The following is a 20,430-nucleotide window of genomic DNA, read 5'->3' on the forward strand; positions in this document are numbered from 1 at the left end:
CGGGAGATTTTCGGGAGGGGCACTGAAATTCGGGAGTCTCTCGGGAAAATCGGGAGGTTGAAACCGATACCGATAATTTCCGATATTACATTTTAAAGCAGTTATCGGCCGATATTATCGGACATCTCTAACATTTACGTATCTTTGCAGTATTTCTGTGAAAAGCACATTCTGTAAAAAGCACATTCTGACCAGACAATGACCGTATATGTGAAAGTATCTTTTCTCCCTACTCGTCTTCTTTAGTTAACAGTGCACTCATTGTCTCCACTGAGTTGGGTCATATGCTCTCCCACCTCCAAACTGAGCCTACTCCCTCCCTCCCTCCCACCTTGTATAAAGAATAATTCATCTCTCTCCCTATTGCACACTCCTTAGATACTTTGCTATGAATGTGACCTGTGCCTTTTGAAATGCTCAAACTTCTCAAATAAATCTAAAAAATACATTTTTGTTTGACTACTTGATTAGAAAATTTCCAATACACTATCGTCATCTACTGAAAAAAAAAATCCCCAAAAAGACATAACACAATCCTTTTGGTTCTCAGTGATCTCAAGAGGTTTGCTGATGTCTCCTGATCATGTTTTCTTGCACTTTTGTTTATATATATTTTATTTATATATTGTTTTATTTGTATACGGTACATTTTTCCATATTATATGACTTTTGGGATGTTTGATTTTCCTGTTACTTGTTAATTACGGGTAGTAGATGATAATCAGGGTTTTTTTCTTCTTCTGCACAGCAATTAACGCAGTTTTCTCCCCCCCGCCCTGCTGCAGACCATGCACGCCCACTCTCAGTTCTGCATGAGCGGCGACTACACGCTGGAGGGCACGGCGGCCAGCATCAAGGAGCTGTCGCGGGAGGAGGCCGACGAGCACTTTGTGGTGGTGCTGAGCGACGCCAACCTGGAGCGCTACGGCATCAGGCCCGAGCGCTTCGCCCAGGTGCTGACCTCCGACCCGCAGGTTAACGCCTTCGCCATCTTCATTGGGTCGCTGGGCGATCAGGCTGAAAGGTGAGGCGAGGGGCCGCGGGGGGGGGGGTGTCGGGGAAATAATAAGCTGGGAATGTCCCAAAGATGGACACCAGGAAGTAGGAGGCTGAAATGACGCAAGCTATGAATAATTGATTTGTAAAGAAATCATCAACAGCTTTTGGGTCAGTGCTTTTGGTTCAAAGTTCAAACAGACAACGTCTTTAGCAAACACTTGAAATGACGACGGACTCCCCGCCTGCTCTTCACCAGTTTTGGCCTGTGTTGTCTCCACCCGGATTTAGAAAAGAGCTGTCAATACACACAATAGTAGCTTGTCACCAAAGCACTTTAAGGACACCCTGTGGGTGCTGGTCAAATGTCACAAATATCCTTCAAGTCTTACAAACCCCGTTTCCATATGAGTTGGGAAATTGTGTTGGATGTAAATGTAAACGGAATACAATGATTTGCAAATCCTTTTCAACCCATATTCAATTGAATGCACTACAAAGACAAGATATTTGATGTTCAAACTCATAAACTTTTTTTTTTTTTTTTTTGCAAATAATAGTTAACTTAGAATTTCATGGCTGCAACACGTGCCAAAGTAGTTGGGAAAGGGCATGTTCACCACTGTGTTACATGGCCTTTCCTTTTAACAACACTCAGTAAACGTTTGGGAACTGAGGAGACACATTTTTGAAGCTTCTCAGGTGGAATTCTTTCCCATTCTTGCTTGATGTACAGCTTAAGTTGTTCAACAGGTCTCCGTTGTGCTATTTTAGGCTTCATAATGCGCTATGCCTGCCATCTCTGCATCCTGGGGTTCACCACCAACCGCTAAAAACAACACAATTGCTTGGCAGCAAGAGATGACGCATCGGGGCTGTGACGCACATTTTGATTGACAATGTATTCAAAATATGTTCTATTTTCATATGACAAGATCCCAAAACTCTCCAAAATGAAAACTGTTAAAATAAAATAAACTAACTAAATAAAATACAATTTAATAAATTAAATAGCCATTATTTGTTGACATTTTGTTTCAAAGCCAAAGACGAAAGAAAATGCAGCGTTGGAAAAAAAAAGTGTTTTCATACAGGAGATATCAGAGCTGGGCGATATGGCGGAAAACTGTATCACGATACAACTATTTTATACATCGGTCAATATCGATATTTATTGATATTTTTTATGACCTATCAAAAATAAGCACCAGGAGAAAAATAGATTAAATGTAAACATTTTGATTTTAAATGTAACATTCCTATATGTACAAACCCCGTTTCCATATGAGTTGGGAAATTGTGTTAGATGTAAATGTAAACGAAATACAATGATTTGCAAATCCTTTTCAACCCATATTCAATTGAATGCACTACAAAGACAACATATTTGATGTTCAGACTCATAAACTTTTTTTTTTTTTTTTGCAAATAATAATTAACTTAGAATTTCATGGCTGCAACACGTGCCAAAGTAGTTGGGAAAGGGCATGTTCACCACTGTGTTACATGGCCTTTCCTTTTAACAACACTCAGTAAACGTTTGGGAACTGAGGAGACACATTTTTGAAGCTTCTCAGGTGGAATTATTTCCCATTCTTGCTTGATGTACAGCTTAAGTTGTTCAACAGGTCTCCGTTGTGCTATTTTAGGCTTCATAATGCGCTATGCCTGCCATCTCTGCATCCTGGGGTTCACCACCAACCGCTAAAAACAACACAAAATTGCTTGGCAGCAAGAGATGACGCATCGGGGCTGTGACGTACATTTTGATTGACAATGTATTCAAAATATGTTCTATTTTCATATGACAAGATCCCAAAACTCTCCAAAATAAAAACTTGTTAAAATAAAATAAACTAACTAAATAAAATACAATTTAATAAATTAAATAGCCATTATTTGTTGACATTTTGTTTCAAAGCCAAAGACGAAAGAAAATGCAGCGTTGGAAAAAAAAAGTGTTTTCATACAGGAGATATCAGAGCTGGGCGATATGGCGGAAAACTGTATCACGATACAACTATTTTATACATCGGTCAATATCGATATTTTTTATGACCTATCAAAAATAAGCACCAGGAGAAAAATAGATTAAATGTAAACATTTTTATTTTAAATGTAACATTCCTGTATGTACAAACCCCGTTTCCATATGAGTTGGGAAATTGTGTTAGATGTAAATATAAACGGAATACAATTATTTGCAAATCCTTTTCAACCCATATTCAGTTGAATGCACTACAAAGACAACATATTTGATGTTCAAACTCATAAACTTTTTTTTTTTTTTGCAAATAATAATTAACTTAGAATTTCATGGCTGCAACACGTGCCAAAGTAGTTGGGAAAGGGCATGTTCACCACTGTGTTACATGGCCTTTCCTTTTAACATACTCAGTAAACGTTTGGGAACTGAGGAGACACATTTTTGAAGCTTCTCAGGTGGAATTATTTCCCATTCTTGCTTGATGTACAGCTTAAGTTGTTCAACAGTCCGGGGGTCTCCGTTGTGGTATTTTAGGCTTCATAATGCGCCACACATTTTCAATGGGAGACAGGTCTGGACTACAGGCAGGCCAGTCTAGTACCCGCACTCTTTTACTATGAAGCCACGTTGATGTAACACGTGGCTTGGCATTGTCTTGCTGAAATAAGCAGGGGCGTCCATGGTAACGTTGCTTGGATGGCAACATATGTTGCTCCAAAACCTGTATGTACCTTTCAGTATTAATGGTGCCTTCACAGATGTGTAAGTTACCCATGTCTTGGGCACTAATACACCCCCATACCATCACACATGCTGGCTTTTCAACTTTGCGCCGATAACAATCCGGATGGTTCTTTTCCACACGACGTCCACAGTTTCCAAAAACAATTTGAAATGTGTGACTCGTCAGACCACAGAACACTTTTCCACTTTGTATCAGTCCATCTTAGATGAGCTCAGGCCCAGCGAATCCGACGGCGTTTCTGGGGTGTTGTTGATAAACGGTTTTCGCCTCGCATAGGAGAGTTTTAACTTGCACTTACAGATGTAGCGACCAACTGTAGTTTGAGGCAAGGCACATTTTTTTTTCATAAAAAAACACGGAGGCACACCACCAACAGAAAACCTTAAAAAATGAAACTCCACCAGGTCGTTGTGCCTTAGTTTGAGTTTGTTTGTGTTTTCCTGTGTGTAGTGCTTTAGTTCTTGTCTTGCGCTTCCTGTTTTGTTGGTGTTTTCCTGTAGCAGTTTCATGTCTTCCTTTGAGCGCTATTCCCCGCACCTGCTTTGTGTTAGCAAGCAAGACTATTTAAGTTGTTGCTATCCTTCTTTGTGTGGACATTGTTGATTGTCATGTCATGTACGGATGTACTTTGTGGACGCCGTAAGTTTTTGCTGTCGTCCAGCATTTTTTTTCTGTTTACTTTGTAGCCAGTTCAGTTTTACTTTCGCTTTGCATAGCCGTTGCCTTTTCCTTTCCCTTTTGTTCATTTTTGGTTTAAGCATTACATACGCTGCATATTGGGATCACAACAAACCATCCTCGTCTCACCCGACACATTCCGACTTTTACAAAGCTTGGTTACCCTGCCGAGTAGAACACAACACAGACATTAAGCAACGGCACATTATTTGCAGATTATAATTATCCATCCATCCATTTTCTACCGCTTTTTCCCTTTGGGGTCGCAGGGGGCGCTGGAGCCTATCTCAGCTACAATCGGGCGGAAGGCGGGGTACACCCTGGACAAGTCGCCACCTCATCGCAGGGCCAACACAGATAGACAGACAACATTCACACTCACGTTCACACACTAGGGACCATTTAGTGTTGCCAATCAACTTATCAAAAAAAATATCATTTTTAATATTAAAAATGTATATAAAATCCTATTGTAGTCAAATGTTAAAAATAAAATATGACCTGGAAAATATCGAAGAAAAAAATATTTTTTTACTATTAAGAATTTATAGAAAATCCCATTGTAGTCAAATGTTAAAAAAAAAAATATGCGCATGATTTTGATACTAAAAATTAATATAAAATCCTGTTTGAACTCAAAATAAGGAAAAAAAATAATTATTTTATTTTATTTTTTTTTTAATTAAAAAAAATAATATATATATTGTAGTCAAATGTTAAAAATAAAATATGACCTGGAAAATATCAAACAAAAAAAAAACATTTTTTAATATTAAAAATGTATATAAAATCCTTTTGTAGTCAAATGTTAAAAATAAAATATGACCTGGAAAATATCGATTTGCAAAAAATATATTTTTTGGACCAATTAGGTGAAGTTGCGTAGTTTCCCACGGCACACCAGACAATATCTCACGGCACACTAGTGCAGTGTTTTTCACTAGTGTGCCGTGAGATACAGTCTGGTGTGCCGTGGGAGATTATCTAATTTCACATATTTGGGTTAAAAACATTTTTGCAAACCAGTAATTATAGTCTGCAAATTATGTGTTGTTGTTGTTGAGTGTCGGTGCTGTCTAGAGCTCGGCAGAGTAACCGTGTAATACCCTTCCATATCAGTAGGTGGCAGCCGGTAACTAATTGCTTTGTAAATGCAGGAAAAAAGGTGTCTTATGCTTAAACCAAAAATAAACAAAAGGCAAATGCCCTTAAGAAAAGGCATTGAAGCTTAGGGAAGGCTATGCAGAACGAAACTAAAACTGAACTGGCTACAAAGTAAACAAAAATAGAATGCTGGACGACAGCAAAAACTTACTGTGGAGCATGTACATTCGAACATGACATGACAATCAACAATGTCCCCACAAAGAAGAATAAAAACAACTGAAATATTCTTGATTGCTAAAACAAAGTAGATGCGGGAAATATCGCTCACAGGAAGACGTGAAACTGCTACAGGAAAATACCAAAAAAAGAGAAAAAGCCACCAAAATAGGAGCGCAAGACAAGAACTAAAACACTACACACAGGAAAACAGCAAAAAAAACTCCAAATAAGTCATGGCGTGATGTGACAGGTGGTGACAGTACACCTACTTTGAGACAAGAGCTATAGTGATGCTTTAAAGGCACATCCAACAATTGCGACAACGACTTTTAACTGTCAACTGAGTTTATGATTTCTGCTGGTGGTGTGCCTCCGGATTTTTTGAACGCAAAAAATGTGCCTTGGCTCAAAAAAGGTTGAAAAACACTGCACTAGTGTGCCGCGGCACAGTGGTTGAAAAACACTGTTTTAAGGTATATTGGCTCTCTGTACTTCCCCCTACGTCCCGTGTACACAGCGGCGTTTTAAAATGTCATACATTTTACTTTTTGAAACCGATACCGATAATTTTGAAACCGATACCGATCATTTCCGATTTTATCGGACATCTCTACATACAAAGTCTCTTAGAAACCTGATTCTAAAGTTGAACAACACATTTTGCAATTTGACCAGTTAATGACATTTTTAAGGACGTTCAACCCTGGAACAATAATTATTCCTGTTTCCTTTAGATTAGATTCAAAACAAACTGAATTATGATCAACTTTGGAGAATAAGACAATAAACTAAAGCCAACAAGGAATACACATTGGTTCAGTTTGATATGCATTTTTTGGGGGGGGGATTCCAGCATACTTGCCAACCCTCCCGGATTTTCCGGGAGACTCCCGAAATTCAGCGCCTCTCCCGAAAAGCTCCCGGGACAAATTTTCTCCCGAAAATCTCCCGAAATTCAGGCGGAGCTGGAGGCCACGCCCCCTCCAGCTCCATGCGGACCTGAGTGACGTGTTGACAGCCTGTTCACACGTCCGCTTTCCCACAATATAAACAGCTAATGATCGAGGGCGAGTTCTTGGTTTCTTATGTGGGTTTATTGTTAGGCAGTTTCATTAACGTCCTCCCAGCGCGGTAACAACACACAACAACAGTCAAGTTTTCGTCTACCGTAAAGCAGTTCGTCTGCCGCAAACAGCAATGTTGTGACACTTTTAAACAGGACAATACTGCCATCTACTGTACATGCATATGTGACCCACCCATAATGTGTCACATTTTTGTGTTGATTTATTTATTTTATTTTGTGGTTTGAATTCGTTTTTGGAGCTGTCATTACACATTTATCAGTATTCACATTGGTCAGTAGGGGGCAGTAGGGCGTTTCTTCCCAATTGAATGCTATCACCTGCAGACCGGAAGTGTCTAGTCATTCTGATGAGAGCGACCAGTCTGTGAACAATTGAAACGTCCTGTGTGCTTTTTCCTCCTGTATAACAGGTTAGTTTTGGTGAATCAACTCACTGAATAATATCCATGTGATCTTTATAAGTTTAAGTACACATTCTGATGGTGGAGCCTAACTCTAAAGTGTTTGTGAGTTGTAGTTTGTATTTGTGAATGAATCCAGTGCACAGCTGCCGTAATCAATACAAAAAGGCGACGTGAGTGCGCAATGTTTATATAGGAACTTCTGATCCTAATTCAGACTCCCAAATTAGAGCTCCCGTTTTCTTATTGATTTTATAATGTATATTTGTATAATGTGTGTGTTCTGAAATAGTGACAGAGAATAGAACAAGGATGGACAATTCAACCCTTAACTCAACAATGAGTAGATGAGTGTTATGTGGGTGTGTGTATGTGTAAATAAATGAACACTGAAATTCAAGTATTTATTTTATTTATATATATATATATATATATATATATATATATATATATATATATATATATATATATATATATATATATATATGTAATAAAATATATATATAGCTAGAATTCACTGAAAGTCAAGTATTTCTTATATATATATATCTTAACCACGCCCCCGCACCACCCCCGACCACGCCCCCCACCTCCCGAAATCGGAGGTCTCAAGGTTGGCAAGTATGGATTCCAGTGTTCAAATTTTGAAAAAGGGGCAGAGTTAGGTCGGTCATAACGAATGGTCTTCAGCAGAAAATAACAAGGCTTGATGTCTGCTTCTTGTAATAATAATAATAAGAAGAAAATACACCTCATGCTGCATGTCCTCCATTGTTCTCCTCCATTGTTAACTATGTGGGCTTCCTCTTCTTTGTTCAAGTCATTGGCCGCTCTATTCACGCCAATGAGTGAAAGACAGACTAGAACATTTTGTCTTTTTTTATTTTGCAGACAAATACTTCTCTGCCTCTTTTTTTTTTCGTCTCAGACTCCAAAAGACCCTTCCGGCCGGGAGATCCTTTGTCGCCATGGACACCAAACAGATTCCGCAAATACTGCAGCAGATCTTCACGTCCACCATGCTGTCCAGTGCTTGATGGTACCTTAGACTGATGACACACACACACACACACACACACACACACACACACACACACACACACACACACACACACACACACACACACACACACACACACACACGTGCATACATGTCTTGCCTACTTTGTGTGGACCCACATTTGGTCAGTAGGTTGTGAGGGCCCCCCTTTCCACTATAGCTAGAACGTTGAAAAAAATATATCAAGCACTAGATGGGAGTAGAGAGTTGCAACCTCACTTCAGAATGCAAAACACACAAAGTAAAAAAAAAAAGATTTCACTTTTGTAGTTGTGAGTACCGACCGCTGTTGCTAGGTAGATTTGACCATACACACGCAGAGTAGTAAGTTATGCGAGTTGGCCATTTTTAAGGACAGCAAACACACACACACACACACACATTCATATTTCTGACACTTGACTTCATGCTTAAAAAAAAATAAAAAAAAATTGGGTCGGTCGTATCCCGCACACGTTTGTCCATTCACATACACATATAACGGTATGGTTTTCACACATGTTCAAAAATGATTTAAAAATAGGTATCGTGTGTCCATTTGTAAACAGTCTGCCCATTAACATGCCCACGTCGTGTCAACGCCTGTTGGTCTATTCACATACACACAGAATTCAAACTCGTTGGTCCATTCACATACAGTACATACAGAATTTGAACTTACCTGTTCATTCACGTGCTTATAGAATTTAAACGCGTTTGTCAATTCATATACACACATATTTTACACATGTCTGTCCATTCATATGCACACAGGATTTAAATATGTACTGTAAATCCATTCAAATACATACATAATTTAATCATGTTCACCCATTAAGAATACACACCGAGTTTAAATAAGTTCATCCATCCATGTCCTCAAACCATTTAAATGTGTTTGTCCATTCGCATACACACATAATTTAAACACCTTTGTCCTTTCACACAGAATTTAAACATGTTTTTCCATCCACATACACTCATCATTTCAACATGGTTGTCTATTCAGAATACACAAAGAATTTCAACATGGTTGTCTATTCACTTACACACACAATTTAAACACGTTTGTCTATTCACATAAACACATAATTTAAAAATGTTTGTCCATCCACACGTACAAACAATTCAACTGTGTTTTCCATTCACATAAATGTATGTTTGTTCATTCACATACACCTATAATTTAAACATGTCTGTTGATTCACACAAACACATAATGTAAACATGTTTGTCCATTCAGTATACACACAATTTAAACATGTTTGTTCATTCACATACACACAGAATTTAGACATGTCTGTCCATTCACATACACACATCATTTAAAAAAAAAAGTTTGTCCATTCACATACACACATAATTCCAATATGTTTATCCATCCAGGTGAACAAACCATTATAAATATGTTTGTCCATTCACATACACACATATTTTAAACATGTTTGTCCATTCACATACACACTGATTTTAAACATGTGTTTTCATCCACATACACACAGATTTTAACAAGGTTTCTCGTTCTGAATACACACCGAAATTAAATATGTTTATCTATTCATATATATACACAGATACATGTACACAAACTATATACACATGCACAAACTATTTAAATGTGTTTGTTCATTTACATACATTAACTATTTAAATGTGTTTGACCATTCACATACACACATAATTCAAACATGTCTGTCCATTCACATACACATATAATTTAAATATGTTTGTCCATTACCATAGACAGAATTTCAATATGTTTATCCATCCACGTGAACAAACCATATAAACGCGTTTGTCAATTCATATACACACATATTTTACACATGTCTGTCCATTCATATGCACACAGGATTTAAATATGTACTGTAAATCCATTCAAATACATACATAATTTAATCATGTTCACCCATTAAGAATACACACCGAGTTTAAATAAGTTCATCCATCCATGTCCTCAAACCATTTAAATGTGTTTGTCCATTCGCATACACACATAATTTAAACACCTTTGTCCTTTCACACAGAATTTAAACATGTTTTTCCATCCACATACACTCATCATTTCAACATGGTTGTCTATTCAGAATACACAAAGAATTTCAACATGGTTGTCTATTCACTTACACACACAATTTAAACACGTTTGTCTATTCACATAAACACATAATTTAAAAATGTTTGTCCATCCACACGTACAAACAATTCAACTGTGTTTTCCATTCACATAAATGTATGTTTGTTCATTCACATACACCTATAATTTAAACATGTCTGTTGATTCACACAAACACATAATGTAAACATGTTTGTCCATTCAGTATACACACAATTTAAACATGTTTGTTCATTCACATACACACAGAATTTAGACATGTCTGTCCATTCACATACACACATCATTTAAAAAAAAAAGTTTGTCCATTCACATACACACATAATTCCAATATGTTTATCCATCCAGGTGAACAAACCATTATAAATATGTTTGTCCATTCACATACACACATATTTTAAACATGTTTGTCCATTCACATACACACCGATTTTAAACATGTTTTTTCATCCACATACACACAGATTTTAACAAGGTTTCTCGTTCTGAATACACACCGAAATTAAATATGTTTATCTATTCATATATATACACAGATACATGTACACAAACTATATACACATGCACAAACTATTTAAATGTGTTTGTTCATTTACATACATTAACTATTTAAATGTGTTTGACCATTCACATACACACATAATTCAAACATGTCTGTCCATTCACATACACATATAATTTAAATATGTTTGTCCATTACCATAGACAGAATTTCAATATGTTTATCCATCCACGTGAACAAACCATATAAATGCGTTTGTCCATTCACTTACACACATATTTTAAACATGTTTGTCCATTCACATACACACCGATTTAAAAATATGTTTTTTCATCCACATACACACATATTTTAACAAGGTTTCTCGTTCTGAATACATACCGGAATTAAATATGTTTGTCTATTCATATATACACAGATACATGTACACAAACTATATATACACGCACAAACTATTTACATGTGTTTGTTCATTTACATACACACATAATTCAAACATGTCTGTCCATTCACATACACACATAATTTAAACATGTTTGTCCATTCACATAGACAGAATTTCAATATGTTTATCCATCCACGTGAACAAACCATTTAAATGTGTTTGTCCATTCACATACACACATCATTTAAACACATTTTTTCATCCACATACACACAGCATTTTAACAAGGTTTTTCGTTCTGAATGCACACAGGAATTAAACATGTTTGTCTATTCACATACACACAGAATTTAAACATGTTTGTCCGTCCACGTGCACAAACTATTTGAATGCGTTTGTCCATACACACATCATTGAAAAATGTTTTTTCATCCACATACACACAGCATTTTAACAAGGTTTTTCGTTCTGAATGCACACAGAAATTAAACATGTTTGTCTATTCACATACACACAGAATTTAAACATGTTTGTCCGTCCACGTGCACAAACTATTTGAATGCGTTTGTCCATACACACATCATTGAAAAATGTTTTTTCATCCACATACACACAGCATTTTAACAAGGTTTTTCGTTCTGAATACACACAGAAATTAAACATGTTTGTCTATTCACATACACACATAATTTAAACATGTTTGTCCATCCACTTGCACAAACTATTTGAATTAGTTATTTAAATATGCTTGGCCATTCACATACACACAGACTTTAAACATGTTTGTCCGTTCAAAATACATCTGTTAAACACACAATTTAAAAAATGTGTTTGTCAATTCACATACACACCTGTCTACTTACGTGTGCACAAGCTTTTTTAACCTCTTATGCACACGCTCACATAGCATTTTCAATATAGGAACTGTATGTCTATTTACAGACCCACGTGGTGTAAAAAGTCTGTCTATTCACACTTACATAAAAAATGTAAACACTCATTGACATACAACCATAATGTAAATGTCACGTATACGTCATCGTCAGGACTTTATCGCCATGTGTCCGCCAAGTTGTATTTATTGTACGATTAGAGTTTCGCACAGGCAGGTGAGTTTATTATTTCCCAGATGTCTTCGAACCTCGCATCAACTCGCCAGCCTCACAAAAGACCAAACACGCCCACCCAATTGTGGTGGTGTTTGTCTCATCGCGGCGACGTACAAAGGCCACAACCTTACCCTGCCACCTTTCTGCTCATTTATCATCAGGACAGACCAGTCCTCGGGAAATGGCGAGCGTCTCGGGAATGGTTGGGGGGGAATGTCCCACCTTGGCGAGGACGCTCTTTCAAGGCGCCCTCCACGCCCACCTCCCGCTACGTGTGGGTCACTCACGTGGCCTGGCGTTCATTCCGTCCTGCATGGAATCTGAGATCTTATTTTACAGACGGACCTCCCACTCTGTTCACACAGGAGCAGACAAAGCTGTCACTGTGAGGGGACAGTCCTAGCAAACTATGTGACATCATTTCCTGTCACAAATTCCAAGGCCTTTCTTTCTTCTTTTTTTTGTGTGCATTTTTTACATATCAACAAAGGACTCTGTATTCATTATAAAAGTTTTGCTAGCAAGCAGGAGCTGGACTAATATGCCCTCATCACGTTTAGTTGCCAGTAAGGGTGTAACGGTACGTGTATTTGTATTGAACCGTTTCGGTACGGGGGTTCCGGTTCGGTTCGGAGGTGTACCGAACGAGTTTCCACACGGAAATATTAAGTAGCGTAACGCACGTTGTGTAAACAATACACACCGAGGCATGCTATCAGCTAACGGGATAGGATAGACTGACCATACGTCTTCTTTTCACCGGACATGTCCTCTTTGGCGAATTAAACGGCTTTCTATTATTCGCTCTCGGAGCGATGACGTCACAACGCATACTTGCCAATTGCCAACCCTCCCGGATTTTCCGGGAGACTCACGAAATTCAGCACCTCTCCCGAAAACCTCCCGGGACAAATTTTCTCCCGAAAATTTCCCGAAATTCAGGCGGAGCTGGAAGCCACGCCCCCTCCAGCTCCATGCGGACCTGAGTGACGTCAGGTGCGCAACACCACGTAAATCGTTGGCCAACCAAAAAGTAACCCCAGTACGCTATAGCCAACATTCACCAGGAGATGGCAACAGACAAACATAGATCACTCTATTACATTATTCCCCTTTTAGAAATGTATAGAAGTTACTCAAAATAAATAAACAACCCAACCAAAAAATGCAGCAGCTCAATTAAAAAACTGTACTTAAGCCACATTCTTTTTTTTTTTTTTAGTATTGAACTCTTAACCCTCATTTGTAAAAAAAAAATAACATGCTTATTATACAAACAGTATTTGTACACCTTTAACACAGATTTTTATACTGTCTTCAGAGATTCCGTTTTTTTGGTGGTACTCGAAACCTTTCTGGGTACCTGCGAAAGGGTGTTCAGCATGGTTAGAAAAATAGTGACAGAGAATAGAACAAGGATGGACAATTCAACCCTTAACTCAACAATGAGTAGATGAGTGTTATGTGTGTGTATATGTGTAAATAAATGAACACTGAAATTGAATGAACACTGAAATTCAAGTATGTATTTTATTTATATATATAAATATATATATATATATACATACACAGCTAGAATTCACTGAAAGTCAAGTATTTCTTATATATATATATATATATATATATATATATATATATATATATATATATATATATGAAATACTTGACTTGGTGAATTCTAGCTGTAAATATACTCCTCCCCTCTTAGCCCCGCCCTCAACCACGCCCCCACCCCTTCACACCCCCCCCCCCCTCCCGAAATCGGAGGTCTCAAGGTTGGCAAGTATGTCACAACATGACGTCACATCGGGAAGCAATCCGCCATTTTCTCACTTTCGTCGGTGTGTTGTCGGAGGGTGTAACAACACGAACAGGGACGGATTCAAGTTGCACCAGTGGCCCAAAGATGCGAAAGTGGCAAGAAATTGGACGAAATTTGTTCAAAATACGAGGGTGTGGGGAAAGCCGACGAAATGGTCAGTCGTTTGTTCCGCACACTTTACCGACGAAAGCTATGCTACGACAGAGATGGCAAGAATGTGTGGATATCCTGCGACACTCAAAGCAGATGCTGACATCAACTCCAAAACTGGACAGATCAGCTTTCAGGAAAAGAGAGCGGATGAAGGTATGTCTACAGAATATATTAATTGATGAAAACTTTATTCATTACTCGCGATTTTATGTAAATTATTATACATAAACTGTGTTTACCAATAATTTAGCTTAAAAACATTTATTTTTTTCAATCATTCGAGTACATTCGGGTAGTCTTGTGTAATGCAGTATTTTGTGTCTATTTAGGTATGGTTAACCTGAGTGCTGAAATCGTGGAAAAATATATGTTCTTAGAGCGCCTGAATTGGTCTGTCTGCACTCTCAAAGTGCATGTTGTTGCCAAATGTATTTCATATGCTGTAAACCTAGTTCATAGTTGTTAGTTTCCTTTAATGCCAAACAAACACATACCAATCGTTGGTTAGAAGGCGATCGCCGAATTCGTCCTCGCTTTCTCCCGTGTCGCTGGCTGTCGTGTCGTTTTCGTCGGTTTCGCTTGCATACGGTTCAAACCGATATGGCTCAATAGCTTCAGTTTCTTCTTCAATTTCGTTTTCGCTACCTGCCTCCACACTACAACCATCCGTTTCAATACATGCGTAATCTGTTGAATCGCTGAAATCCGAGTCTGAATCCGAGCTAATGTCGCTATAGCTTGCTGTTCTATCTGCCATGTTTGTTTGTGTTGGCATCACTATGTGACGTCACAGGAAAATGGACGGGTGTATATAACGATGGTTAAAATCAGGCACTTTGAAGCTTTTTTTTAGGGATATTGCGTGATGGGTAAAATTTTGAAAAAAACTTCGAAAAATAAAATAAGCCACTGGGAACTGATTTTTAATGGTTTTAACCCTTCTGAAATTGTGATAATGTTCCCCTTTAAATGCCTCAAATGTCCGGCATTTTGAGTTAGGGTTGCGTGTATTTTCAATGTACGTTCAGGGTTAAGAAGGGGTTAAAAACAAAACAAATTGTGCACGCAGCAGCATTGGTGAGGGAGGGGCAGAGACAGAGAGAGAGAGAGAGTTATGATAAACGTCGCCAGGCTCTGCTTTTTATCCATAGATGTATCACATTTCATTTTTTATTATCTATAGCAGGGGTGTCAAAAGTGTGCCCCGGAGGCCATTTGCGGCCCACAGATAATGTTTTAAAGGCACATTCTAAAAATACTATTAAAATAAACAAAAATAAAATAAATAAATAATAGATAAATAAAATACTATTAAATTATTATTAAAATATTATCATTATTAAAATACTATTAAAATAAACAAAAACATAACAAAAGTGAAATAAAAAAGCTTAAAGGTTAAATGTAATTTAGAAAAAGTTGCAATGTTGACTAATAAAACAAAGCTGTTTTTTTTTCTTTCAAACTGTCATTGCTCAAAACATAATATTGAATCAAAATCAATGTTATTATGAATTATTGACCTATCCAAGGTTCCCATTACTTCACTTTAAATATTCCACTAAGAAAAATATTTTTGGTGGAAGATTTTGCAAATTTGGTAAGTAAATAACCCAAAAAATGTATATTTAGTTGTTTTCGTACTGTACCGAAAACGAACCGAACCGTGACCTCTAAACCGAGGTATGTACCGAACCGAAATGTTTGTGTACCGTTACACCCGTAGTTGCCTGGCAGAGTTTTTTTAATGGAGGCGAGAGATGGCAGAAACAGGAACATTATTCTAAAAATATCAGTCTCGTGGGGCAAAAACAGGATTTTGCAACAGAATGACTGCTGTGTCAGCAATATCTGAAAAATAATGGCCTACTGCACGCACTCAGCTAATCACAGTATGTTGGACTGAGCGGATCAATAGAACCGCACCAGTGTTGATCGATCATTGATGTCCCATTTTAATGTGACCGCATTAAACGTCCTTGATTAAATAACTTCATGCCGGTGACATATAAAAATGTGCATCAATCATACAGTACACATATATCGTATATACCGTATTTTTCGGACTAAAAGTCGCAGTTTTTTTCATAGTTTGGCCGGGCTCCAGTGCAACTTTTTTCCTTCTTTATTATGCATTTTCGGCAGGTGCGACTTATACTCCGAAAAATAATACGGTAAATATATAATTGTACATATTAACTTAAGTGATGGTAAATAAATTAAAATGACTGATTTTAATAAAAGCAAAATTCTCCAATAGTTCTTGTTGTTTTTTCTGGCTCTGAACTGCTGCAGTGCTCCATTTCCCTAATGCCCTCAGTCTCCTTTTGGATAAAATGATGCTTAAAGAAGAGGCTCCCTCTCCGTTGCTGTTGTTTGTCAGCGTGTCTTATTCAACTTCTGATAGTCGGGTTCAGTTTGGTGTCTCGACATCGAAAGAGACCAAAAACTGACTTTTACCTATTTTTGCATTAACATCACAACACGTAAGTCCTGGGTTCAATCCCGGGCTCAGGGATCTTTCTGTGTGGAGTTTGCATGTTCTCCCCGTGACTGCGTGGGTTCCCTCCGGGTACTCCGGCTTCCTCCCACCTCCAAAAACATGCACCTGGGGTTAAGTTGATTGGCAACACTAAATTGGCCCTAGTTATCTGTCTATATGTGTTGGTCCTGCGATGAGGTGGCGACTTATCCAGGGTGTACCCCGCCTTCCGTCCGAATGCAGCTGAGATAGGCTCCAGCACCCCCCCCCCCGCGACCCCAAAAGGGACAAGCGGTAGAAAATGGATGGATGGATGGGTTTCACGTAACAAGGTGAGTATTGTGCAACCTAACTTGAATGCGTGTCTAAAATGACGTACTCTTGGTAAACTGCTTTAAAAGGATACCATTTTTTAGTGTGCTAACATAACTTAAGTAAACTAAAAGTGTAGCAGCAAGTACTGAAATCCTTGATTTCTTTCCTTTTAATATGTTAAAACATTTGCTAAAAATGCTAGCAGAATCCTGCTGATATGGGAACAGTTAGCATTCGTGCTAACTGTTCCCGTGCAGGAAATAGCAGTATGAGAGACCGGGCTGTGGAACGCTCTCCCTGCCCACCTGAGGGCACCACAGACTGTGGATGCTATTAAAAAAGGCTTAAAAACCCTTCTATTTAAAAAAGCTTTTTTTTTTTTTAGATGTATGCATACTATTTTTAGCTATTTGGCTGTTCTAGTTTTTGTTTTTATTTATATTTTGTTATCTTTTTATTTTTATTTTTTTTAATACACTGTAGCACTTTGAGGTTGTTTACTCAATGTAAAGTGCTTTTTACAAATAAAATCTATTATTATTATTAGTAGTATGGTGCCAAATAACAAAATATTGAGTTATTTTCAGGTTTGTATTTTATAGAATGACCTAAAATGCCAGCATAAATATTCACATGCTAACATAACATGCTATATTTGGGTACCATGTTTTATAAAACTAAGACCATGTAGAACAGTTATTTGACCTTTGGGTTGCTCGGTCGTGTGTCTTTGTCACAGGCTAATTTTCTTCGCAATAGTTCATCGTCCATCTGTTTAGTAGACATACTTTACTTTTTTGTCAAAGTCCCTTAGATTTGTTTAGTTTTTTTGGTTTTCCCCCAAAATGGCCATTTCAAGTCCCGTTTGTTTTCCAATATGGTTTATCGAGACTGTTTTTTGTGTCCTTTCAGTACAGTAGGGAAGGGATTCATATGGCCCCATTCCTGGGTTTATCTCGCGTAAGAGGAAGAGGGGGGTTAATCAGTTTGGATGCAGTCTGCTGAAAATAATGGAAAGCGCCACTCTTGGATCGACTGTGGTCAAAGTTGGAATTAAGATATTCAGCACTCCACTGCCATCTGGCGGCTAAAGTGGACAGTGCCCGCTCTAAATTTGTCACGTTTCATGTGTCAGGTAAACCATATGAATCCCCTTCCTATTTTTCCACCGAAGTTTGGTCATTTGTTTTGCCCATTCCTAGGTAGTGACACTAGTATTAATAATAATAATAATAGATTTTATTTGTAAAAAGCACTTTACATTGAGTAAACAACCTCAAAGTGCTACAGTGTATTAAAAAAAAAAAAAATGATGATAAAAAATAAATAAAAATAAAAACTAGAACAGCCAAATAGCTCAAACTAGTATGCATATATCTAAAAAAAAGTTTTTAAGCCTTTTTTAAAAGCATCCACAGTCTGTGGTGCCCTCAGGTGGTCAGGGAGAGCGTTCCACAGGCTGGGAGCGGCGGAGCAGAATAATAGTTATAAAAAGGACTTTTAAAAATAAATTGATCTCGATTGAATGTTTTACCCTTGTACAATTTCACACCAAATTCTGACAAGAAGAAAGCCTTTTTGTCAGCTGTTTTTCTTTGAAGGTCCAAGGCGAGAGCCTACAGGAGAGAACACACCAGCTACTACTCCTTCGTGGAACTCACGACCCTTCTCGGAATGCCCCCCACCCTCGCCGCCCACCCACGCCTAGACTTTTTCCGTGAGTTGTAATCATCTGTTAACGCACCTTCTCCTCACCCTGGCTACCGCTCACGCTGCTATCCCGTCATGCGGAATCTCCCACAATGCACCACTGTTCCCCCACAATGCCACGACCTCTGGTAATTACACGGTCCCTCCCTTTTACACTTTCTCCCTTTTGCTTCCTGCTCTCTATCATTTTATTGACATGCTGCGTGAGGCTTATAAACAAAGAGGCCCGCCTAGACGGGCAGCGTGCCGGATTGAAATGGGTCGGTTTACTTAAAAAAATGTGTGTGTTTGGACTGGCCCCCGCGCCACACGCGAGATTGATTGATGGCTGGGATTGACCGCTAATGTCACGGCAACTCAGGCGAGGGGTCGGGGGGGTCGGCATGGGGGTCCGTTAGGGTGGCGACTCTTTAGCCAAGCAGGGTGATTGATGCTCGCACTGTCAGCGTGATGGACTTCACACCGCAGGAATGTTACAACGTGGTCACAAGATTTCGTAACTATACGTGTGTGTATGTGTGTGTGTATGTGTGTGTGTTCTTGTATTTCTACCCTTCTTAAGACACCAACAAGGAAAAGTACCTTCAAAGTGAACAAGTTAGGACCGAAGTCATGGTCCCAATACGGGACCATTGCATCTAACAGAGAATGTCTCATTTGCTCCCTGGTGGTGAAATCTATCAAAAATGAGGGTGGTCCCAAAAAGGACGGATTTTTCAAATTGACTGTGTGTCGGTTTTAAAAGTGCTCCCCCTCTGGCCAACATATGTAATAACAAGTGTGTGTAAGAAATGTAAATGCGCCCCCTTTGGCCAAAATTATTTAAAAAAAAATTTTTTTTTTAAATGTGTATATAGAGACATACTGTAACAACATGAAGTAAATAATGAAGATTAAAAACTAATTACAAACAAAAACTGTGTTGTTAAAATTTTGATTTCTATTTACTGTTTTAATTGGATTTACCCTTTAAAGGGGAACATTATCACCAGACCTATGTAAGCGTCAATATATACCTTGATGTTGCAGAAAAAAGACCATATATTTTTTTAACCGATTTCCGAACTCTAAATGGGTGAATTTTGGCGAATTAAACGCCTTTCTAATATTCGCTCTCGGAGCGATGACGTCACAACGTGGCGTCACATCGGGAAGCAATCTGCCATTTTCTCAAACACCGAGTCAAATCAGCTCTGTTATTTTCCGTTTTTTCGACTGTTTTCCGTACCTTGGAGACATCATGCCTCGTCGGTGTGTTGTCGGAGGGTGTAACAACACGAACAGGGACGGATTCAAGTTGCACCAGTGGCCCAAAGATGCCAAAGTGGCAAGAAATTGGACGTTTGTTCCGCACACTTTACCGACGAAAGCTATGCTACGACAGAGATGGCAAGAATGTGTGGATATCCTGCGACACTCAAAGCAGATGCATTTCCAACGATAAAGTCAAAGAAATCTGCCGCCAGACCCCCATTGAATCTGCCGGAGTGTGTGAGCAATTCAGGGACAAAGGACCTCGGTAGCACGGCAAGCAATGGCGGGCGGCAGTTTGTTCCCGCAGACGAGCGAGCTCAACC

At 38.4% G+C, this 20,430-nt stretch overlaps 1 protein-coding gene across 2 annotated transcripts in view; it reads left to right on the forward strand.

Moving 5' to 3' along the window:
• The window catches only part of vwa8 (von Willebrand factor A domain containing 8), a 212,249-nt gene extending 192,953 nt beyond the window's left edge, over positions 1-19,296 (forward strand). The window contains exons 44-46 of one of the 2 annotated variants that reach the window (XM_072914532.1): positions 786-1,024; positions 8,149-8,259; positions 18,745-19,296. In XM_072914532.1, the coding sequence (XP_072770633.1) occupies positions 786-1,024; positions 8,149-8,257 (348 nt within the window). In that variant the 3' untranslated portion in view covers positions 8,258-8,259; positions 18,745-19,296. Of the gene's footprint in view, positions 1-785; positions 1,025-8,148; positions 8,260-12,532; positions 13,668-18,744 lie in introns of those variants that run through there. The other variant, XM_061970810.2, reaches the window with a different exon arrangement.
• The last annotated feature ends 1,134 nt before the right edge of the window (positions 19,297-20,430 follow it).

This window comes from Nerophis lumbriciformis, linkage group LG13, assembly GCF_033978685.3.
Source record: "Nerophis lumbriciformis linkage group LG13, RoL_Nlum_v2.1, whole genome shotgun sequence".
In the NCBI taxonomy this organism is placed as follows: Eukaryota; Metazoa; Chordata; class Actinopteri; order Syngnathiformes; family Syngnathidae; genus Nerophis; species Nerophis lumbriciformis.